Source organism: Cervus elaphus, chromosome 32 (assembly GCF_910594005.1).
Source record: "Cervus elaphus chromosome 32, mCerEla1.1, whole genome shotgun sequence".
Classification (NCBI taxonomy): Eukaryota; Metazoa; Chordata; class Mammalia; order Artiodactyla; family Cervidae; genus Cervus; species Cervus elaphus.
Window position 1 is genome coordinate 22,305,010 of NC_057846.1, and position 24,678 is coordinate 22,329,687.

The 24,678-nt window shown below is 39.9% G+C and overlaps 1 protein-coding gene across 5 annotated transcripts in view; it reads left to right on the forward strand.

Annotated features, from left to right (window-relative positions):
* TRAPPC11 (trafficking protein particle complex subunit 11) overlaps nt 1-24,425 on the forward strand; it is a 36,190-nt gene extending 11,765 nt beyond the window's left edge. For 4 of the 5 annotated variants that reach the window (XM_043893491.1, XM_043893490.1, XM_043893495.1 and 1 more), the window contains 22 exons: nt 1,632-1,765; nt 2,421-2,568; nt 4,556-4,649; nt 5,591-5,670; nt 5,773-5,851; nt 5,936-5,990; nt 6,341-6,486; nt 6,964-7,025; nt 7,120-7,252; nt 7,865-7,995; nt 8,928-9,083; nt 10,840-11,027; nt 11,139-11,287; nt 11,502-11,623; nt 12,929-13,048; nt 14,162-14,227; nt 14,332-14,488; nt 15,341-15,452; nt 18,414-18,505; nt 19,751-19,884; nt 21,375-21,542; nt 23,449-24,425. In XM_043893491.1, the coding sequence (XP_043749426.1) occupies nt 1,632-1,765; nt 2,421-2,568; nt 4,556-4,649; nt 5,591-5,670; nt 5,773-5,851; nt 5,936-5,990; nt 6,341-6,486; nt 6,964-7,025; nt 7,120-7,252; nt 7,865-7,995; nt 8,928-9,083; nt 10,840-11,027; nt 11,139-11,287; nt 11,502-11,623; nt 12,929-13,048; nt 14,162-14,227; nt 14,332-14,488; nt 15,341-15,452; nt 18,414-18,505; nt 19,751-19,884; nt 21,375-21,542; nt 23,449-23,493 (2,571 nt within the window). In that variant the 3' untranslated portion in view covers nt 23,494-24,425. The remainder of the gene's footprint in view (nt 1-1,631; nt 1,766-2,420; nt 2,569-4,555; nt 4,650-5,590; nt 5,671-5,772; nt 5,852-5,935; nt 5,991-6,340; nt 6,487-6,963; nt 7,026-7,119; nt 7,253-7,864; nt 7,996-8,927; nt 9,084-10,839; nt 11,028-11,138; nt 11,288-11,501; nt 11,624-12,928; nt 13,049-14,161; nt 14,228-14,331; nt 14,489-15,340; nt 15,453-18,413; nt 18,506-19,750; nt 19,885-21,374; nt 21,543-23,448) is intronic. The other variant, XM_043893493.1, reaches the window with a different exon arrangement.
* The last annotated feature ends 253 nt before the right edge of the window (nt 24,426-24,678 follow it).

The window sequence follows — 24,678 nt, forward strand, 5'->3', positions numbered from 1 at the left end:
TCTTTTTAAGTGGGTGTAGGAGACAGTGAGAAGAAAGCTGCCTATAGTACTGAATTTTAAAAGATGCAATCTATTAGAGCTGGGTAAGCCTTCTTTGGTGTAATGGCATAGGTCCAGAAAAAGTCTATTTATTCCCCTTAGAGAAGACTTTATACCTGTTATGTGAGCACTTTAAGATTGTATATGGTAGGAGTAGACGCCTCTGGAAGGTAAGAGAGGCTGTGTGTTTGCTTTTCACCTTTCTGCACTCATCTTTTAAAGAGGCTGGCTCTGGGTTAGTGATGTGAGGGCAGACGGACACTCAGTTCATTACTCGTGTAAGTGTAGATTGGTACACCTTCTACAGAAACTATTTTTTTGTAATGACTGTGAAGATTTAAATTTGCACATTCCTTTTGACATAGCAGTTCCATTTCTGGGAATTTATCCCACGTCTGTGCTAAGACTTACAAATCATGTGTTTGAGGATATTTATTGCATCTTGTAATAAGAAAAGATTGGAAACCCAGCAGTAAGTGATTGGTCAACATAAATAACTCCGAACAATGAAATATACAACTATTAAGAATGAGGCAGCTCCGCATATTGAAATGGAATGATATCGAAAATATATTGGTAGGTGAAAAAAGTGAGGCACAGAACAGTATATTTAGTGAAATGCTATTTGTATGAAAATAATATTAATAGTTCACATGTAAATGCACGCACATACTTGTCTGAGCATAGACTATACCACAAATGCCAGGAGCTGGTTGCCTTTAGAGGGGGAAATTGGATCCCTGAGGGACAGGGATGGATGAGAGATACAACTTTTCATTTATTCCTTTTTACCTAAAAAATAAAATCAAAACTGCTAATAAGTATGTGAGCTTCCCAGGTGGCTCAGTGGTAAAGAATCTGCCTGCCAAGCAGCAGACTTGGGTTCAATCCCTGAAGCATCCCTGGAGGAGGGCCTGGCAAGCCATTCCAGTATTCTTGTCTGGAGAATGCCGTGGTCAGAGGAGCCTGGCGGGCTACAGTCCATGGGGTTGCAAAAGAGTTGGACATGACTGAGTGACTAAGCCACAGCAGTACGCATGTAGAAATAAATTTAGGCCTTGTTTCTTCTTTTTTTTTCATTTACCCTACATACATATAGATTATTACTTTGAAATAGTATCCCAGAGAAAAATTTTTCAGGAATTTCTGTAATCCTTCTTTGATACAGAGGCTACTGTGCTTTTATTATGCTGCACGATATCTTTCGCTTTCTGACAGTTCTAAAACTGAAAGTTCATCTGTCCTTTCTCAGTTACCTGTGGGAAATATTTTATTTTTGCCCATCTTTATGCTCTTCACTGGACTTAATATTTCCTTATGCTATATATCTTAACAAAACTTTCTAAGGTATAGAATAGATTCACTACAAATAGTGAATAATTTTATTTCATTAATCAATGGGACATAACCTTTTTAGATAACTTTTCTAACAGAGAAAATCAGTTCTGTTGTACTTCAATTCTATTGAACTTCAGAGATGGACATTCTATAGTTTTTTTAAAGTTAGTCTCAAATTTTATATACTTTTAAATAAACACACTTCTGAGTTTGGTTTTCTTCTTAACTTCAGTGTTGGGTTTTACATCTTGCAGATCTGTAGGTTGTGTTTTCAACACAACACGCCGCTGGATGCAATCGCTCAGTTCCGAAAGCATATTGACTTGTGTAAGAAAAAAATTGGAAGTGCAGAGTTGGCTTTTGAGCATGCAGCATGGATGTCTAAACAGTATGTTTTAAATTTTATTTTCAGAATTTTGTTTTAATCAAATTCTTGGAATTTGGAGGGATGGAGTTAGCATGGACTTTGGTTATAAATCGCACTAAGATATTTGTCAGTAAGTAGGTTTTTAATGATCTAGCATGTTTGGTGTAGTGGCAGATATTGATTCATACAGTTCCTTAATGGCAATCAGCTGCTTACTGGTCCCATCTCTTTCATTCAACACACACATACACACACAAATATATCAAGTTTCTGCCATATGTCCAGACACTGAGAATATAGCAGTGAATAGACAATATCCCTACTGATAATGGAATTTGCTCTCTGAGACTGATGACAAAAAGTTGCTAAAATGAAAAATATCCCAGACACGTGGATATATTTGAATGGTTGGCGCCATGTTGACATCTGGTTTGATGATACATTAATAAAGACTTGCTAGCATGGGAGAGTTGACTTAGAGAATTTTTCTGTAACCTACAATCACTGTGTATTAGTATTTACAAAGCAGTCCCCACAGTTTACAGCTCACCAGTGGCATTTTCTGGATACAGTCTTCTGAGGTTATGGTTTCAGGATGAAAGACTAGTATTAATAGAAGTAAGCTTCTTTTTCTTTTCTCTCTTAAAATTTCTTGATGCCCCCCCACTCCCGGAAGATTCCAGGCCTTCGGAGATTTATTTGATGAAGCTATTAAGTTGGGGTTGACAGCTATTCAGACTCAGAATCCTGGTTTCTATTATCAGCAGGCAGCGTACTATGCCCAGGAGCGGAAACAGCTTGCCAAAGCCCTCTGTAACCATGAAGTAAGTCACTGACTCCTGTATTACCTGGCAATTAGGAAGTTTATTAACCTTCTCTTGAAAGAGGATAAAGCTGATTGGCGTTGATAATTTTTTTCCAAGCCTTTGCCTATAACAAGTTTTTATCGTTGATATTTTCAGGAATTAGGATTATTTTCAGTTTTAGCCTGAGTACTCTGTTTTCACCTATGAACTAATCAGACATTTTTCTTTGAAGAACTGATTTTTGATTAGCCATAAGTTAGTGGTTTTGATCAGGGAAAGTTGCTTTAAAATAAAAGCCACAGTTTAGTCTTTGCCACACCGTAAATTCATTGTTTTGCAGTTTGAAGGACACTGAGCAGTGTGCTTTATTTTGACCCAGTGGAGAGGACGTCACTGGACTTCTTTCTCTTCCTGGAGTTCTCCTCCATGGAAAACTCTAAAGAATCTATTTAGGTTTATTAATTGCATGGTTTTTTAAACCTGACATTTTATATTGCCTTTCTCTTGCATGCTTATATTTAAATACCAATTACTCCATAAGCACCTTTTAAAATAAAAACATGGTATGTGTATATGTGTATATACATAGATAGAGACACTTGCATTCATATAGTTATATCAGTTTATTTTCACTTAAAATCTCAAAATTCTTCTCTGAAGATAGGTGAATTTAAATAGCAGTGCTACTTAAAAAACTGTTCTGAAAAAAAAAAAGTTTGCATATTAGTACTTTAAATGTTTGAATTTTTTTCCCCTTAAATCATAATATACCGAGACTATTTTCTACCATGTTATTTGTATATAATGTATAATTTCATTGAATGGTTTATATTTTTAAAGTTTGCCATATTATCATTTGAGCACAGTATTTTAAAAGGCCTTGTCAGGATATGTGTAAACAGGCATTTGCAAATACTGGCTGGAGTGTAAAATGATACTTCTGTCAAGTAATTATATTTCTGTCAAGTAATTATAAAACCATGCCTACCTTTTGACCTGGAATTTCATATTCAGGAAGCCTAAAGCAGATAAGGGATCCTAAGAGATAAGTTTTAAGAGTTATTTATAAAACTGTTCTGACAGATTTATTAATCGTAGTGCAAAATAATAATAATGTAAACAACTATAGGGAATCTGTTAAAATGTGGAATAGCAGGCAGCCATGAAAAATAATGTTTTGGAAGAATATTCAATGATATGGTGAGATACAGGAAATGTCTTTAAATGAAAAAAGTAGGTTGAAAAATTATTTCAGCTGGTGACAAGTAAACATTCACATATAAAATCTGGAAGAATAATGCACACACTGTTAATAGTGGTGGTAGGTCTACAGGTAATTTAAATTTTATCCTTTTCCTTTTGGAAGTTTTCTTTATTTTTCAACAAAACTCTTTTATTACATTTTGGTTTCAGAGGGGAGAAGGTTATAAAAAAAAAAGGAAAGCAGCATAAATTTGTGAATCCTGGTACCAAAAATATCCTTCCTCCACCAATACCAGGACTTAATACACTTGTGATAAAAGAAAATCATATCTTTTTAAAGAAAACTTCTGATAACATTTTTATTTGCACAAAAATATATATGGTTTAACTATCAAGTTTCATTTGTAATATATTTTTACTGGTTTATAAATAAAAAGAAAATGTAGAGAAGTTAGTTGTTATGAAATCATTTGTTAGAATCAGGTTGGTTTATTCAGTTTTATTTTTATGAGACTCCCTGACCCCTCCCAGAATTCTTGCCTAGGAAATCCCGTGGACAAAAGAGCCTGGCAGGCTATAGCAAGGAGTTGGACACGACTTAGCGACTGAGAACTCACATGCAATATTAAACAGTTTTTGTTTAATTTTGTGAAAGTTCAATTTGTGTTAAAATAGTCACAACTGTGATATTTAAATGTGTGGTTTGTATTTATGAAAGCTTTTCTATTCTGACAATGATTGGGGAAGAGTTGGTTAGTGACGGGTTCTGTAAACTTATTCAGGGTTGTGTTTTAACTTACAGGCTTCTGTAACGTATCCCAACCCTGATCCCTTAGAAACACAAGCAGGCGTCCTTGACTTCTATGGACAACGATCATGGCGACAAGGAATACTCAGTAAATAATTTTTCCTTTTTCCTTTTTTGTCAATCTCGAAAGGCAAGAGATTGCTATCATAATTTTTCCCTTGGCTGCATTAGTATAACAAATTATGTTGAGGTAGAAATATTTGCTTTTTACGCATTCTTTAATATTGAAGTACAGTTAATTTACAATATTGTGTTTCTGCTGTCCAGTAAAGTGAGTCAGTTATACATATACGTATATTCAGTCTTTTTTAGATTCTAAACATTTTTTTAAGATTTACTTTTTAGAATGTGTTGTTTCTATAACTGCATCTTAGAGTAACATAGCTAATGATGTAATCAACACATTTGGACATCTGTTGTCTTAAACGAAAGAATTTAGTAAGCCACGGTGGCCAATTTTTAGATTTGACACTCTAAAACATTACTTGTACTACCTTAAAAATAACTTCTCTGCATCTTTCTTGTTTTATACACACTTAATTGGAGCAGTTTCTGTGGCCGTTAAACCTTAAGTGTTAAGAAATCATTTACTTTGGGGGAGGATGGATACATGCATACGTATGGCTGAGTCCCTTCCGTTCACCTGAACCTGTCGCAATATTGTTAACTGGCTCTACCCCAATGCAGAATACAAAGTTAAAAAGAGAGAGATTATTACTTTGGTCTCTAGGAAATGTATTCTGTCTCGAGAATGATATCGATACCACTTTTTTTTTGATACCACTTTTGAGGTGGTCGCTTCCACTGAGCAGAAGAGTGTTGAGCTCAGCATCGCTCCGTTCAGAACAGAGGCCGCACCGAAAATTCCATGCGATAGAGCCGCCTCTCAGACTCTTCAGAGTTCTAGAATGTTGAAGAGTCTGAAGTACATTATAGTAAAGGACTCAAGGAGTGTACACATCCAATGTCCCTGTGAAGGATTTGTGTTCAATGAGCTCTCCGAAATGGGCTGTGTCCTCTCTTACACAGGTTTTGATCTTTCGGATCCCGAGAAAGAGAAGGTGGGGATTCTAGCCATTCAGCTGAAGGAGAGAAGTGTTGTTCACTCTGTGAGTTTTCTTTTGTTTTTTTCCCAGCACAAACTGTATTTTCAAGGAAAACATGAGATTATTTTTATTGGAATGTTTCACACTTTTAATCTTTCCCAACAGGAAGTAATAATAACTCTTCTGAGCAATGCCGTTGCACAGTTTAAGAAATACAAGTGTCCAAGAATGAAGAGTCACCTGAGTATGTATCTCTGACATGCCACTACTTCATGGGACTTTTGAGTGATTTCAGAATAGTTTCATACAATCTTTTTTTCCTTTATAGTGGTTCAAATGGGAGAGGAATATTACTATGCAAAGGATTATACCAAAGCTTTGAAGTGAGTCCTGTTCACTATTTTTGTAAACGTTCTGATTCCCTTGCAGGTAAATGACAGCGGAAATTTGTATTGGAGGATTTATTACTTCTGTGTTTATTCCCACTTCTATTAAACACCATTTCTGTGATTTTTTTTAAATTTCAAGTAATGTCTATTGGTACCGTCCTTTTCAGAGTCTTAGCAAACCTCACATATATTTAACGTGAAAATGCCTGTTGAACTATTTCAGGAAGATTTTTCTGAAGTTTATATAAAACAAGTAAAGCACTTTCTTTTAGTTTCTCCATGAACTCTTCCTACCCTGCCTCGTGAGGCTGGCTCGGCGTGTCTGACATGTCGTCCTCTGTCAGGTTGCTAGATTACGTGATGTGTGACTATCGGAGTGAAGGCTGGTGGACCCTGCTCACGTCTATACTGACCACGGCTCTCAAGTGTTCCTACCTCATGGCCCAGCTGAAAGATTACATCACTTACTCCCTGGAACTCCTTGGCAGAGGTAATGACATCCTTTGAGTAAAATCTGGAATCCTAACAACTGCAGAGCCTCTTTAAGCTTCTTTTAAATTGGAAGAATCATTCAGTATCAAATATCTGATAGTACTTGTATCACCCGCCGGTCACTTTGCTGAGAGAAGGAGTTTATACTTTAATGGAACTTATTATGGTTGAAGGTCTTACTGTAGTTGAGAAGAACAGATTTCTTCTGCCTTACTTTTCAGACTATGGCATAAAATGATTTTTCATGTAAGAGTCCAAACTCACATAAAGTTTGAGGCTGATTTAGAAAGCTGAGCTGTCAGTTTTCTGGAATTGTGCATAGCCATCTTAGAAGAGATATTTATCTACAGTATTTTAATACCTGTAGGGAGGGTATTCAGCTTACTTGGGGTTTACCCCCCTAATAACCTGTACGGGGTCACAGACTTACTTGCCTGTCTTATAGTTCTGATTTTTTCTTCTTCCTTCCTGTTAGCTTCAACGCTAAAAGATGACCAGAAATCTCGGATAGAAAAAAACCTCATAAATGTTTTAATGGTAGGTTGGAACTCTTTATATATAAAATCTGTATCTGGATATGTGTATTTTTTTATAATTAGCTGAACAAATGTTTAACTCCATGTTGGTGCAGAATGAAAGTCCTGATCCTGAACCTGACTGTGATATCTTAGCTGTGAAAACTGCTCAGAAGCTGTGGGCGGACCGAATCTCTCTGGCTGGCAGCAATGTTTTCACAATAGGCGTACAGGACTTTGTGCCATTTGGTGGGTAACCAGCATCTTTAGTATTATCTTAGAGAAGTTGCCCATTTTCTAGGAAATAAATAGATTCAGAATAATAAATACAAAGTCAAAGAGAGAATTTTCCAAATGCAGTCATTTTGTAGATAAACTGATTTGTTTTCTTTTTTATTATTTTTTACTTTCGCCATCGACATACAAGAATGGTCAGAATTTTAAATACTTAGTTTAGGTCTTAAAATTTTCTGCTGTGTTCATTCTTAGTTCAGATGTTATTTGAAACACATTTGAAAAGACAGTTATTTAAAAGGTTTATGCTTTCCTGTCTAGGCAGGTGGTTTGAAATAAGCTAAAAATAACAAAATGGTTCTTTTTTCTTTAAAATCATATGTCAGTTATATTTCAGGAGCAAGCATGCTTTTAAAATTAAAGAGCTTTTGGAGGTAGAGTTCATTTAAATTTTTTTTAAAGAGTGAACTGCATTTATGTCTGTTGAAATGCTTCAAGTTCAGGAGTCAGTTAGAATAACCAGTAGAGATGTTTCCTTTCTGAAGAGCAGATGTAGGTCGGAGAAAAACATGCGTGGGGCTAGCACGTCTGGTGGAGTCTGACTTGGCCCGTTTGTTTTGTTTCTAGTGCAATGCAAAGCTAAGTTCCACGCCCCAAGTTTTCATGTCGATGTTCCTGTGCAGTTTGATGTTTATCTGAAGGCTGATTGTCCACATCCCATTCGGTTTTCTAAACTCTGTATTAGCTTTAATAATCAGGTAATGGTAGCTTTTAATCTGTTTTTTACCATGTATGTATTGTATTGTAACTTGCATTAAATAAAGTAAAATGAACTTAGTGAATTTTAGGTCTTAGTAGGTTTCTCACTAACAAGTGTTTGATAAAGTCTATCTAAAAATAAGTGTATTTATAATTTTCAATTTCTGTTTCCGCAATGCAAGTTTTACAGTTTTCCTATTCTAATTTTTGTTTTCACTTCCTGCTTAGGAAACCTATGAACTTTGTCTGTACATAGAGAAAAGTTTTATAATATGTAACTTGAATTTCAAGATATATTCAGAATGAATGTGATCAGATTTTCAAAATCATTTGTTTTATTCTAACAGTATTAGCTTTTCATTATAAAACTGTTATCTTTTTTATTTTAAAGAAATGAAAGTTGAATAGATGGATATAAAGTAAATATGTAAATGTGCTCTTCCAGTTTCATTGCTTTGGGGGCATCACAGTTAACTTCTCAAATAGTTGAAACATCGTATGGCGCCCATATTTAAGCAGCTTTTTTTCTACAGAATTGGGATAGTATATTTCTCACATTTGAACATTTTTGTAGTGTGATGTAGGCAAGTGCTTGAGTACATTCTGTTTCAGTTATACGTCCACTTCTAATTTTCTGGTGACCCAGAAAGTACGTTGAGCTGTTAACCGGAAAGCATTTATTGAGAGTTTCAATATTCTTAGCATCGTGGTGAACCTGAGAAAGTTCAGTGTATGTCAACCCCATTAAAACAGAAGCATTTTGAGAGCAAAGGCAGGAGCATGCCTGGGTCACTTGAAGATTAGTATGTTTTATTCAACTACAAACCATTACCCAAGGATTTCTTCTGATTAATTGGAGAATCTTAAAGCAAGAGCATGAAATTAATGTGTAAGAAACATAAACCATGATCCTCACTCTTGTCTTTTTCAGGAATACAACCAGTTCTGTGTAATCGAAGAATCATCCAAAGCAAATGACGTTTTAGAAAATTTGACTCAAGGCAAGATGTGTTTAGTTCCTGGTAAAACAAGGAAGTTTTTATTTAAGTTTGTTGCAAAAACTGAAGATGTAGGAAAGAAAATTGAGGTTAGTTACAAAATGTGTTTAAAAAATATTTTAAATGATATAAGTAATAATGAATATACATCAGAAAGAATTTCAATAATACTTAGGTTTATTAAGTTAAAAATGAAAATCTTCCATTTGCATTTACCAAGGGAAATCATTCATTACAGTTTTTTGATAGATTTCCTTTCAGTGAGAATATATTATACATAATATTTGATAGTTGGCTTTAACTTGCTAGATAGTGTTGTGTTAGACATCACTTCCTGTTAACACATGAGACCAACCTTATTTTTAATGCCTGTATAATCAGTTGAAGAATTTTAAACTATGTACATCATGTATATCTGTGTGTATATATTTTCTGTAATGTGGGCTTCCAAGTGGCACGTAGGTAAACCATCCACCTGCCAACACAGGAGATGTAGGAGACCGGGGTTTGATCCCTGGGTCAGGAAGATCCCCTGGAGGAGGAGATGGCAACCCACTCCAGTATTCTTGCCTGGGAAATTCCATGGACAGAGGAGTCTGGCGGGCTACAGTCCATGGAGTCACAAAGAGTCAGATACAACTGAGTGACCGAGCGCAAGCATTCTATAATGTAGCAATTATATTTTGTAAAGTACAACATAATTCACGCTAAGGTGTGATACCATTTTGATGTTTAAACATTGCTAATTGCACCTTTTTAAAAAGATAGGTACTTTAAAGGATTCATTTAATGTAGATAATTAAAATGTCTTTCAGAAATATATGATGAAACTCATTTTTATTGAGGATAAACTTTGGAGCCAAACTCCACGGGTTTCAGTTCCCGCTCTCCAGCTTGCCTGTTTGTGGCCCTGGGCAGTTACTTGACCGCTTTTATCACAGTTTATTCATCTGTAAAGTGGGGATAATAGTGTTACCTCCCTCTTAGTGTTTCATGAGGATTAAATCAGTTAGTGTAAATTTCCTGGAACAGTGATTAGTACGGGGTAAGCCTCTCAGGAAGTGTTGCTTTCCCATGGCTGGAGTGGGACAGGTAAGCTAATCTGAACTTGGGACCATTTCTAAGACAGAAGCATAAGATGGCACCCCCAGGATTCCCATAGCCATTTTTGTGAATCTGTTTATTATATAATCTGTAAACCAGTATCTAGAGTTTTTGCTTATTCATTTAAAAAAATTCTTCTTGATTTTGACTAAACCCCTAATGTCGTGTTTTAAGTTTTTACAACTAAGAAAGTTTTTAAAAAATTTTTACAAGACACCTAAGGAAGCCTACCAGATACAAGTCAAAATTAACAATGCTATTGAATATATTTGTTAATAGATTTAGTGGAAAGGACCTTTATTCAGTTAGTAAAGCATTTCCTTGCTTGTACTGTCGATGTCATCAGGAAAAGTCCTTGTGGAACTAGGAGTTAGGTTAGGAGGAGGTGAGTGGTTACCGGGACATTCGTTAATTTCACCCAGCAGCCACTGCTTGCGTGTCTGTCCCTCGGGCACCACACAGCTGCTGCGGTAACAGTGACGCACTGTCTCGTCTCGGCTGGAGAGTCGGGTTATTGTCCTCGTGTGACGGGGAAGAGGTTGAAACCTGGCGCAGGGTTGCTAGCCGGTGTTCCCGCCGACGGGAGCCTGGGAGCGGGCTCTCCCAGCCGGCGTTCCGACCTACGTGTCACGTCGCGGGTCCCAGGGACGCCACAGCCCAGCAGCCCACCCCGAGACTTCCTGGGAAGGGATGGTGACAAACTTCACGAGGTGGCATTTCTGACAGACCTCCTCCTCGCAGATCACATCCATGGATCTGGTTCTGGGCAGCGAGGCGGGCAGGTGTGTGGTCCTGAACTGGCAGGGAGGAGGCGGGGACGCCGCATCTGCCCAGGAGGCCCTGCAGGCCTCGCGCTCGTTCAAACGAAGACCCAGGCTCCCCGACAGCGAGGTCCACTGGGACAGCATCGTGATCCAGGCGAGCACCATGTGAGTCGGGCCTCGGGCCGGTGGTGGAAGGTCATCTCACTTCTTTGAATACTTTGTTATTGTTGTTGTTTTTAGATCAGTTACTCAGCTAGCATTTTTTTTTCCCCAAAGGATCATTTCCAGAGTTCCAAACATTTCGGTCCATCTGCGACACGATCCCCCTGCCCTGACTAACGAAATGTACTGTTTGGTTGTGACTGTTCAATCCCATGAGAAGACCCTGATCAGAGACGTGAAGCTCACTGCTGGTTTAAAACCTGGTAAACTTTTCTTTTCAAAATTTCATCTGTGTTGATCCAACACAAAATAAGCATCACAGTATTAACTTGAGGAAATCTGTTTTAAAAATGGTTATGATCGAGTGCTCACTCTGCGGTGTTGATTTGCAGGACAGCATTTGAATCTTCTGTATTTTTTATTTTATTTTATTTTTGAATCTTGTATTTTTTAAATGTCAGCATTTTGTACTTTCAGGACAGGATGCCAATTTAACTCAGAAAACGCATGTGACTCTTCATGGGACAGAACTATGTGACGAGTCCTACCCGGCTCTGCTCACTGACATTCCCGTCGGGGACTTACAGCCCGGGGAACAGGTGAACTCGGCCAGCCGGGGCTGGAGAGGAAATGAGTTAGGTTGTAGTTAAATGTGGAGTGGGTTTTAGACAGCTTTAGCGCATTTTAACAGCACATCCCGAGACTAAACAAGTCATTTAACTAATGCTCATTTTATACACATATTTCACATATTTCAGTTCAGTTCAGTTGGTCAGTCGTGTCTGACTCTTTGCGACCCCTTGGACTGCATGCAGCACGCCAGGCCTCCCTGTCTATCACCAACTCCTGGAGCTTGCTCAAACTCATGTCCATTGAGTCGGTGATGCCATCCAACGTGATCCTCTGTCATCCCCTTCTCCTCCCACCTTCAATCTTTCCCAGCATTAGGGTCTTTTCAAATGAGTCAGTTGTTTGCATCAGGTGGCCAAAGGATTGGCGTTTCAGCTACAGCATCAGTCCTTCCAATGAATATTCGGGACTGAATTCCTTTAGAATTGACTGGTTTGATCTCCTTGCAGTTCAACAGACTCTCAAGCATCTTCTCCAACACCATAGTTCAAAAGCATCAGTTCTTCAGCACCCAGCTTTCTTTATAGTCCAACTGTCACATCCATGCATGACTACTGGAAAAGTCATAGCTTTGACTAGATGGACCTTTGTTGACAAAGTAATGTCTCTGCTTTTTAATACACTGTCTAGGTTGCTGATAGCTTTTCTTCCAAGGAGCAAGAATCTTTTAATTTCATGGCTGCAGTCACCATCTGCAGTGATTTTGGAGCCCCAAGAAATGAAGTCTGTCACTGTTTCCATTGTTTCCCCATCTTTTTGCCATGAAGTGATGGGATCGGATGCCATGGTCTTAGTTTTCTGGATGTTGAGTTTTAAGCCAGCTTTTTCACTCTCCTCTTTCACTTTCATCAAGAGGCTCTTTAGTTCCTCTTCGCTTTCTGCCATAAGAGTGGTGTCACATATTTAAATGTATAAAATATCTTCAGCAGTCTTTATACAAGGGATTTTATAACAGATGATCCTAATATAGGAAATCCATTGCCTGGTAAAATAACTAAATAACATAAACTTTATAACTTTGTGAGAGAACCTTTCAGTCAACTTTTATTTCCAAAGCAAACACAGAGTTCACAAGAAGTTGAGAATGATAATAGAAAAAAAGATGGTGTGATAATGACCCCACTCTTAGGCTGTGGCAGGAACAGCTGTAAAAAAGTGTTCAGGTGTTTTCCCAGTTAGTGCAGTAAACTCTGGAAGGTGGGAGCATTATCCTAGAATATATATCAGGAGGCCGTCTCTGTAATATTAATTAAAATACTTGTATGTTGTTGCAGCTGGAGAAAACGTTATACTTTCGCTGTGGAACAGTGGGCTCAAGAATGTTTCTTGTGTATGTTTCTTACCTGATCAATACAACTATTGAAGGAAAAGAAATTGTTTGCAAGTGTCACAAGGTACCTTTTTCATGGCGACTTTGAGAAATATCATATGTGGAGTGTTTTTCTGTTTTGTGTTATTTTAGTTAACCTGTGAAATGAGCAGCTTAGGTGATCATAGTGTCCTCCCAGCCCAACAGAGGAGGAGACCCAGAGATCTGGGGGTTTGTAGTTTGGTCACTGCAGAGAGTCTGGGCTCTGGGCTCTTTTAAAAGTCACTGGGACGCAAAGATAAATAAAAGCCCATTGTTTTGTGAACAGACCCTTGCAGAGGAGATGGAACAGGTGGGTTAAGCGTCCAGACTCCAGGGTCAGATTCTGTTCAGCTTCTGCCTCTGTCACCTGCTAGCTTTGTGGACCACCGCCCCCCCGCCCCCCGCATGGCCCATCTTAAAGCAGCAGTGGTACTGACATTGTTTTCTTGAGTTACTGTGAGCATTACGGTACATGTACAGTGATTATAAGGGGCTTTCCAGGTGGCTCAGTGGCAAAGAAGCCACCTGCCAACGCAGGGGACACAGGAGAGTAGATCCCTGGGTCGGGAAGACCCCCTAGAGGAAGAAATGGCAACCCACTGCAGTGTTCTTGCCTGGAACGTCTCATAGACCGAGAAGCCTGCCGGGCCACAGCTCACAGGGTTGCAGAGTCAGACACGACTGAGCACACACGGTGATGCTGTCATAGCACATCATTGCTGTTATCATCATCCTCGTTCTAGTCACCTTGAGTCAGAGTGAAGTAAGGGACTTAGAGAGAAAGAAGACCCAGATTCTAGGCCTCATACCACTAGCTTCATGGCTTAAGGCCAATTGCTGAATCTTTAACTTTTGGGTCCTCGTCTGTGAAATGGTGGTGACGCCTGCCCTGCCCGCTGTTGCCGGATCCTGCCATAAAGAATGTGTGAGAAAGCGCTCTGCAGGGCGAACTGTCACACAGCCGTAGATGCCTTGTTAGAAGTGTTAACTGGGACTCTCTACATAGGTTTTTACAAATATTGTCTAAGGGAAAAGTCCTAGTTTTGTCATATTTAAGTTGGGGTTCTTTATTGATCAGTAATCGATTTCTGTTCTGTAATTTTCTTTTGTTAAGACTAATAAAAGCCATCGATGTGCCCTTTCCGTTTCCTTGCAGGATGAAACCGTAACAATAGAAACGGTCTTCCCATTTGATGTTGCAGTTAAATTTGTTTCTGCAAAGGTATGTCCTGGGAAGCATATTGGAAATCACTTGATAGAAATTAACAGAAAAAAGGAAATGGGTCAGTGTGCTTCCTGACAGACCTTTGTCTCCACCTGCACCAGTTCGAGCACTTGGAAAGGGTTTATGCGGACATCCCCTTCCTGCTCATGACCGACCTGCTGAGTGCCTCGCCCTGGGCCCTCACCATCGTCTCCAGTGAGCTGCAGCTTGCTCCCTCCATGACCGCTGTGGACCAGCTGGAGTCCCAGGTGGACAGAGGTGCGAGCAGAAGGCAGTGGGGGGACAGTTAGCATCATGTACAGTTGACCTTGTTTTAAAGGATCGGATTCTCGATACTCTAAAAAGTGACTAAGAAATGTACTTGAAAATACGGTACTTTTTCCTGTTTGGATTTTTAATAGATTGTTTTTTTCTAATTAGTTTTTAATTGATGTTTACTACTGTTTATCGTTTGAAATGGGAAAAGGTGTTTATCAAAGAACTTTGGAAAAACAGAAAAGTAGACAAATTTTCTAAATCATCCAACTAAAACAGTTTATAGAGGAGATAATACCTTTCTGGTTCAGGGTACTTTAGTCTTTCTTGTATTTCTTAAAAGGAATAAAAACTAGTTTGAATGTTAACCCAAGCAAAATTGTACTCGACTGGATTATAAGGGCAAATATTGTGAGGGAAAAAAATCACAATGTAGTCTTAAGACCAAACGTGTGTGGGTTGCTCAGTCGTGTCGGCCTGTTTGTGACCCCATGGACTATAGCCCTCCAGGCTCCTCTGTCCATGGAATTCTCCAGGCAAGAATACTGGAGTGGGTAGCCATGCCTTTCACCATGGGATCTTCCCGACCCAGGGATCAAACCTGGGTCTCCTGCATTTCATGCAGATTCTTTACCATCTGAACCACCAGGGAATCCCAAGACCAAATATAAGCAGGTTATTTTAGTTGCTCTGGTTGTCTGTCTTCCTTGAAAAAGTCATTTAACCTCTCCAAGTCTCTATAGATGATACACAAAAAATTGAGAAGGTGTCCTTTTTTGTTACATTAGGTGGATGTAAAGCCCTCTGTTTATAGTTGAGATGGTTGTGGAGGATTATAAAGTCTCTGTCTTGCAGTTGTCTTGCAGACTGGAGAGAGTGCCAGTGAGTGCTTCTGTCTCCGATGCCCGTCGGTTGGAAATGTTGAAGGCGGAGTAGCAACCGGGCATTATATTATCTCCTGGAAGAGGTAAGACTGTGTCCACCCTGCCTTTTCTCCGTTATTTGCGTCATTCTCGTGCCTTTATTGTGCGTCACTGTCGGTTATGGTTGAGAGCTTCTTCCAGCCTGTAGAACAGGCTAGAAGCTACATGCTGCCACTGACCATTTGTCAAAAACACAGATTGATAAGGATAACTTTCGTTCGTGTTTGTTACAGTTTGTGATCTATATACTGACGAGATTTTAGCCAAATTCTGATGACGGGACCAGTGAAAGCATTAGGAGAAACTGCCCTCGTTTGCAGTCAGTAGGACTGGTTTGCACAGAAAACCCAAGGGGATCGACAGATTATTAGAATTATAGTTTCAGCAAGACTGCTGTGGATATAGCATCAGTATACAAAAATCAGTTGTATTTCTATATATCAATAATAAACCTCAAGGCAAAGTACTTTTAAAACAGGTATCATTTATGTAATAGCAAAATGATGAGAAACATATCTAGTAAAAGACATATATTACCTTTATGGAAAAAATTATAAAAATTTAAAACATTCAAGGAAAACCTAAAGAAATGGGAGAGGTACAAAGTAGTCTCTGATAGGACTTGGATAAGATTTAATATTATAAATTGTCGATTCAGTGTAATTTCCTTCAAGATCTCAGCAGCTTGTTTTGTTTCTGTGGAACTTGACACTCTCAGGTCTAAAATTTGTATAGAAAGGTCAATTGTCAGTAATTGTCAGAATTCCTCAGAAGAGGTACAGCTAGGCAAGAGTACTTAGCCATTCAGATTCTAAGACTCTTTGTAAAGCTGCAGTGGTCATCACTATGGTGTAGGCTCACGGAGATGTATAAATAAACCAGTGGAACAGAAGAGCACGTCTAGAAATTGTTCCACACATCCACACAGAGAAATTACGTTTCATAGCGGTAGCATTGTTATCACTGGGGGGAGGATGAACTGTTTTATAATTGGTGGTAAACAACTGAGTATTGACTTGGGGAGAAAATGGGATATCTGTTGTGCATTGTATATGAAAGTTAATTTCAGATTTATTGAAGTTCTAATTGTAAAAAGCAAAACTTTACTACTTTTAGGAGAAAAATAAGAATCATTTTATGACTTTGTTGTAGGGAAGAATTTCTTTAAATAAGACACTAGAAGTATGAGCCTCTAAAATTGATGAATTCGATTTCTTAAAATTAAGTTTTTCAGTTCATTAGAAAATGCCATGAAGAATGTGAAAAGACAGTACAAAGTGGGGAAAGCTACGTACAACATCTGAAATGAACAAAGGATTCGAATTCAGATCAAGAACTTTTTCAGATCATTAAAAAGAAACATCTAAACCGAACGTTGAGAAAAATACTTGAGTAGGCATAGTGATCAGGAGAAGCTGAATGGTCAGTAAACACAGGGGAAAGGTCAGCCTTAGAAGTAATCTGAGATGTGTGTACTCCCACTATTTGGCAAAAATAAAGAGGTTTAACAATGCAAAGTTTGTCATGAGGGGAAGTATAATTAGAACGCTGCTCTGGAAATCTGTTTGGGAATACCTGGTAAGCTGATGACTATGCCATGCAGTCCTAGAAATGATTCAGACATACAGGAAAGGGACATGGGTGGGAATGTTCATAGCAGCACTGTTTATAATGAAAAATTAGAAACAACCTAAATGCCCACCAGCAGGAAGTTAGGTAAGTTGTGGCACAGTTGTACAGTGGAGTATTATATATCAGTGAAAATGAAGGAGCCAGAGCTGCAGCTATCAGCCTGTTAGTGTTAAATGAAACAAAGCAACTGCGTATGTTCAGGATGTGAACAAATTGTGCAGAATTGGAAAACATGTAAAACATATGCTTCCTAGGCTGTATGTATAATTTGGAAAAGCATAAAGAAATAACCCAGGAATGATGGATGCCAAATTCAAGCTATTAGGTACTTTTGGAGCGGAGGGTTGGGGGGGGGTGGTTCCAAGCAGGAATGGGTCCATGAGAAGCTTCAGCCCTGTCATTATGTTCTTTTAGACTAGGAGGTGGATACATGGCATTTCATGTATTATTTTCTTGTGTGGCTTAATTATTTTATAAATCTTAAAACTAAGTATTAAAAATAAGAAAGAAAAAATAATTTTCTTAAAAAAAATTAGCTTGTCTTTCTTTCCACACTCCTGAACTTACCATGTTGATGTTTAGCTCAGTTCACATTTGTAGGCGTTAAATCAGTGTTTTGGAGGCACTGTTTGGCTGACTCTGTCGTGTCACCGTAATACCGTAAAGACGCATCTGTCTTAAGAGTGAGGGGTTGGCTGTGTTTGCCCGTGGCGTCTGCTCAGTAGTGTTTTGCACTTTTGAAACAACAGTGCCACCTGTTTCAACAGGTGCCACCTCTGCACACAGGCTCTTCCCACGGGTTGTCAGAGAGTTGCCAGCCGCCCCATGGGTCCCACCCTGACTGTCCTGCAGGAAAAGTATCCGACCGTTTCATAGCGTTACTCACTTTATATCAGTGGCGTTGGAATGCCCCTGTGTCGGCTGATAGTGAAATATTTTTAGGTCTTCAGTCTCCCCTGCACACCCCCAGCGCCGTCACAGCAGCGCGTGTCCAGTGGCCTGGCCCCTCTGGGGACGGTCCCCAGTGTGAGGAGGCGGCGTGTCGTCATGTGACACCACCCTGCTGCCGACTGAGGACGTTTTGCTACCAGAACGCTGGGTTAGATGGTGTTCCATGTGGTGCAGTTGACTTACGTTCTGACGTAGTGAGTCCTGACTTCATCACTGAGACCAAACAGCAGCTCGTTCATTGGACGTTCTCAAAAGTGGGATTGGAAAAGCTCCTGCTTCACAAACTCCTTCCATTAACCCTTTAGGAAAGGGGTCATTTGTATTTGCTTTGTAGTGAGTTGGTGAATAGCCATGTTCCCTGGTTTTGACGCATTTACTTCTTGCATGAAACGTGGACTTAAGTGGCTTCTCTTCTGCTGTAGGACTTCAGCCATGGACAGCGTCCCGGCCATCAGCACCGTCATCACCCTGCCCCACGTGATCGTGGAAAACATCCCTCTCCACGTGAACGCAGGTGACCCCACTCACATTGTATTTGAGCTAAGGAATCCAATGAGAATATTTATTTTAGCTTCTAAGATTTTTTTCTAACTTTCCCCATTACGAGAAATGCCTACTATTTGCAAAAAGGAGATTGTGACCAGTCTTGTTTTATCTATACCTCTACACACCCCTCCTGCCCTCATCATTTGGAAGCAAGTGCCAGGATGTTATTTCATCTATAGAGATTTCAGTATGCATCTTTAACATCACTGGCTATTTTTCTAAACATAATCACAGAGTCATTATGATAACTTTAAAAATTAGCAATAATTTTGCATTATGATCAAATTCCTGTGTTGAAATTTCCCTAGCTGACTCTGAATGTTCTTCATAGTTTGTTATAAGGCCTTGCATTGCTGTTGATTGGTACCTGGTGTCTAGACTCTTAAACTCCCTAGGCAGGCAGGCAGCCTCTCCCCTACTCCACTGCCTCTACCCACCCCCCCCGCCACCTTCTCTACCACCTTCACCTCCCCCCTCGTTTCCTTGATGTTCATTTGTTGCAGAAACTGTCCTGTAAAGCTGCTTACAGTCTGGATTTGCTGACTTGCATTGTATCATTTTTAAGTATTTCTCTGCCCCTATAAATTAGTAGCTAGATCTGTGCGTGTGTGCGCGCTCAGTCATGTCTTCGTGACCCCATGAACTGTAGCCCGCCAGGCTCCTCTGTCCATGGGATTTCCCAGGCAAGGAGAATGCTGGAGCAGGTTGCCATTTCCTCTTCCAGGGGATCTTCCCGACCCAGGAATCAAACCTGTGTCTCCTGCATTGCAGGCAAATTCTTTACCACTGTGCCACCTGGGAATCCCAGTTAGATCTCTAGTCTTGGTCAAATTCAGGTTAAAGGTTTTGACAGAAATACATCATAGTTTCCACCAAGGGGCCCATACTATCTGTCATCCCTTCTCGAGCCATTGTTGATATTTAGGGAAATTTTTGTAGGCTTAAGAAATTATTCCTAAAAGGTAATTCAGCTCTTGGTAGCCAAGACCCTTTCTGAGCCAAATCAGTTGTAGAAGGACTTTGATTCTTCTTAGGCTGCTTTATCATAGCCCTGTGGCTATTTTCCAGAGAATTTTCTTATTTAACAACAATGCAGTGCTCTCATTAATTTAAACACTTCCATGTCTATGGAATGAAATTTATTTACAAAAGGAACCCATGAATGGTGAGCTTTGTTGTTACTTTTTAACCAAGAGAAATGTCACCTCTGCAGATCTGCCGTCGTTTGGGCGTGTCAGAGAGTCGCTACCCGTCAGGTATCACCTGCAGAATAAGACGGACTTAGTTCAAGACGTGGAGATTTCCGTGGAGCCCAGCGATGCCTTCATGTTCTCAGGGCTTAAACAGGTACAGGTTGTATCTCACGGGGTTGCTTGTGAAGACACAGGAGTGTGGCCAGAAAGTGGAGAGCTGTCAGAAATGAATTGATAAGTTTGACTGTGGTCCCTCTTGTTTTGATAGTGGTGAATCTTAAGTCACTTTTGAAGATTAATTACAACTTGCTGTAGAAGTGGGTTAAATGGGCCACCCTTTCTATATTGAGATCACATATAGAGGTTCTTTCTCCATATAAAATAAGAGTTCACAAATCCTTGGACAATAATAGAGTCCCTGAAAATTTTTAAATATTCCTTTTATTGCTAAGGAGTTTGTGCATATATCTTTTAATTTGAGACCTTTTGAAGTATAACTGCACAGATTAAAAGCCTAATTCGCTTCTAACCTATCAGTATAATTTTTTAGAGATTTTGATCCTGCATAGAATACCTGTGTTACGTGTAGGCACAATTTTGTATCTACATAGAAAAATTCATGATTCAGATGTTTTGCTTCATCTGTTCATATCAGAGGTGGAAAAGTTCATCAGATTTTTGGGTGGAACATTCTCCCAGGCAAAACCATGTTTTCAGCAATAATACTGTCCTCCTGTGTCAACATGGCAACAGAGACACACCTCAGTGGTCGGCACATGCTTTTTATTATTAATAATAAGGGTGTAATTAGAGCGCAAACTTGTAATAACGCCAAGTAGTATTCACCCTGAGTCAGCCATCTGGCTGGCATGTCCTGAGTGCGGTGTTTGCTGTTAAATGAGTGTAGAATTACACATGAAGTGTACAATAGGTCTGTACATGGATATAGATTTATAATGTTACTCTATACCAACTATAATGTTGGCTGTAATATGTTGGTTCACACACACATATATTATCTCTGACGCATCACATACCTTTATGTACTCACTTGCAAATGAGTAAGCTTTTCTTGATTGTCCTGATCTCTTTCACGTATTGACTTAAAAAATAATTAAAGTACCGAAAATCTTACCAGGTGGTGCTCTTTCCTGAAGTACAAACATCTTTTTTTCGCCCTGAAGTTACTTACCTTACCAGAAAGGTAAAATCCCTAAGACAAAACACAGGAAACAACCAGCTCCTCTCACGGCGATGTAATGTTTACAGAGATGCTCTTCTACACGTTATCCCATCGCGCACTGTGGCTGTAACCTGCCTGGTCTGAGACACGGGACGTGCTGAGCTGTTAGTGTTTGCGTTGTTAAGCCAGTACAGACTGCCTTCTGCATGTTGGTAGAAGCTGAGAAACCGTGCACATGTCTGTATTACATGTTACCTGCGTGGTTCTGGCCTGATTAATTCAGCCCTACATTTTGGTGTCTGTCTGGAAGATGTATGAATAGGAGAGGGTGCGAATATTTCTCCAGAAAGACTTAAGTGTCTGATCATTTGCCAGAATTCAACAGGTAACAGCATGTAGCTGTTGCAAGTTTATTTCATACATGGATTTGTTTATCTTTTTCTGTCACTTCTGTGATTTAGATTCGACTACGTATCCTCCCCGGCACGGAACAGGAGATGTTATATAACTTCTACCCTCTGATGGCTGGGTACCAGCAGCTGCCGTCTCTCAACATCAACTTGCTCAGGTTTCCCAACTTCACAAATCAACTGCTCAGGCGCTTCATCCCAACCAGTATTTTTGTAAAGGTGAGGCTTAGACATTTTCTGCTTTTTATTGTCTTGGAAACAAAGGCAAAGTAGATGTTTTTTCACGTCAGTCAGTTCAGTCGCTCAGTTGTGTCCGATTCTTTGTGACCCCATGGACTGCAGCACGCCAGGCTTCCCTGTCCATCACCAACTTCCGGAGCTTGCTCAAACTCATGTCCATCGAGTCAGTGATGCCATCCAACCATCTCATCCTCTGTCGTCCCCTTCTCTTCCCACCTTCAATCTTTCCCAGGATCAGGGTCTTTTCAGATGGGTCGGTTCTTCTCATCAGGTGGCCAAAGTATTGGAGTTTCAGCTTTAGCATCAGTCCTTCCAATGAATATTCAGGACTGATTTCCTTTAGGATGGACTGGCTGGATCTCCTTGCAGTCCAAGGGACTCTCAAGAGTCTTCTCCAACACCACAGTTTTTTCACGTAAACTTCACTAAATAGTATTTTAAGACTAGCAATGTTAGTATTTTGACTGTTACTACATAAATTTGGCAGTATTGCTATTTGTTTCTTATTAAGTTATTATCAATTTTTTATTTTCTGTTTTATAGTTTTTTTTTAGATCTAATTTTAAAGATTTTTATTCCTTTGGGCAAATTAAGATTTATCTTGATGGCCTCCTTAAACATGTGTTTCCTTTGGCTTAGTAAAATATATTTCTATTTTTGTTTTTCTTTTAAAATTGTTTTATTTTATTTTATAATTTATTTTTTAGAAATATATTTTTAAATTGTAGTTAATTTGTAACTAGTTTTTAATCAAAATGGATTAATTTTCTGAATACAATCCCTGAACTTTTCTGATTCTAATAACTATGTAATGCTCCTGGATTTGGATCTTTTCTAAAAATGATCACCAGTCAGAAACTATACTCTGGTTTAATGTTTTGATTTTTTTAAACAGTGATATGATTTCCAGGTTCCTGTTCTTTGATTGACCTAGTCTTTCATTCATTCCATTCCTGCATTGAGCTTCAGTGGCCTTACTCACGCATGCATGCATGTGTATCTCCATGTATGAAGCCTCCCAGCAACAGAACAGAGCAGGAGAGCCCCTTCACTGCCTCAGGGAACCCCCAGAATCGTCTGCTTAAATCACAGCGTCAACCTGTGGTGCTGCGGTTCTAACGCTGGTCTATTGACTCTCCTGCTCTCTGTCTGCCAAAGTCCGTCAGCGTAATAAGGTCATTTGCAGGAATCTCATTCTTTTAACTACTTGATGACTCTCTGGGGTGTCGCTGACTTGTCATAAACTTTACACCTAAAAGCAGTCACGATATCTTTTATTCACTCTTAGCTGTTCCTCTTCGATGTCATGTTTCAAATTTTTCCAATCAGTGAGCTTCGAGAAAGGGGCATTCTGTGCTTATCCGCCACTTCAGTCCTCCCAGTATTTGTAGTTACGCACCGTAGAGTTCATGATGCATCACTCTTTCCCAAACAGGAGAAGGGGAGCCCTTGAGTCCCAAGGAGCTTGCTGGCAGCGCAGGTTTGTGGCCCGCTTGGAGCCCGGGACACAGGCTGAGCACGAGAGGGAGGCTAAAGCTTTCCCACTCGAGCGGGAGTGGGGGCTAGGCGCCCTGTCGCACGCGGTACACTGCCGGGTGGGTGGCGGCTGCAGGTTAGGGGGCGAGGGGACTCCACGGGCAGAGGATGTGATGCACTGGTGAGCTTGCCGCTAGGAACAGAGGGAGCGGGCCGCACGGAAGCTGCGAGGTCGCCGTTCCCAGGCTCCCGTGGCGAGAGAAAGTGGGGGGAAGGAGACAGATGGGAACTTGCACACATCTATTCTGTGTCCGTGAAACAGTTCCAAGTACTTGCAGACCCTCTCCAGTTAACAGCGCTTCTGTGGTCATTCTTACCTTGCACACCGTCCCTGTTTTCCCCTCCGAAGCCACAGGGCCGGCTCATGGACGATGCCTCCATCGCTGCCGCGTGAGATTCAGGATGGGCCTCAGCTGTTCTCACGGAGAAACTGGACAGAACTGTATGATTGTTTCCTGGTTAGCTGTACTTGATCATGGTACAGGTTAATCTTCTCTACTTTTTAATGGATGTTACACCAACTCTTCAGAGGAAGTCATGCTAAAATATTAGGAAAATCTCTCTTCTAGTTTGACTAATAAATATTTGAAATCTGTCAGCGTGATGTGAAAGGGTGTTAGCCCTTTGTTTTTGTTGAAAGTCGTCTTATGGACGCGGGCATCTTCACAGTAAGGGGGTTAGTATGTGCAGTAGCCAAGGAAAGTTAATTCTCCGAAATACGCCCGGACAAGGGGAGCCACGCACCAGTGTCTCCCCCGGAAAGCTTGGAATCCCCGTGGGTGTCTTTAAGAGCTGGCTAAACCAGAGATAGAATAGAATAAACCTGTTCTCATGCATCTAACGTGTGCTCAGAGTCCATACACAGGAACAAGAAAGCAGTCATGTGACTGACAGAGACAACTTCCAGAAAGTTTTCATGAAAGCAGTGTAAGATGTCTAAAAAAAATAACCTTTGCTTACCACCAAAACATTTCAGATCGGTTCCGCTTACTTGATTCATTTACGAAGCAGGTACGTCAACAAGATCCTCAGCTGTCAGGATCTGAACTGCAAGATGCTAAACATAATCTCCTAAACTGAAAGTTTTAGAGAAAGATGCATGGTCTAAATCTAAAGGTCTACAGCTTTTAGTTATGTCACGCAGGTTGGAAAGAACTGTTAAAAACTTTTGAAAATTCGTGTACATAAAAAAACATATTGTGAAAATCCTCTGTTAAAATATCTTAATTTAAAACTCCCCCGTTATCCAGAAATTTTTATTATTTAAAAGCAGAGGAGTTGTAAAAAGGAAAAGAATGATGTGAATAAATAGCTTTCTCTTTCAGACCTGCTCGTATGTATCTTTTATTTATTTTGAGCTTGTTGGATAGCTGCTCTGTGGAGCGGCTTTTGCTGGGAGACACCGTTGCAGCGGGGTATGTTGTGCAGCCAGGGGCCGAGACGGGCTGGGGGGATCTGAGTTCCCTGTCGTCCCCGCTGCTCAGGGGGAGACCACGGGAGCTTGTCGGATTGTCTCAGGGCCAAGGCCCAGCCCTGGTGGCTTTGTTCAGGTTGCCCTTTGTGTGTCTCTTCTTCTTAC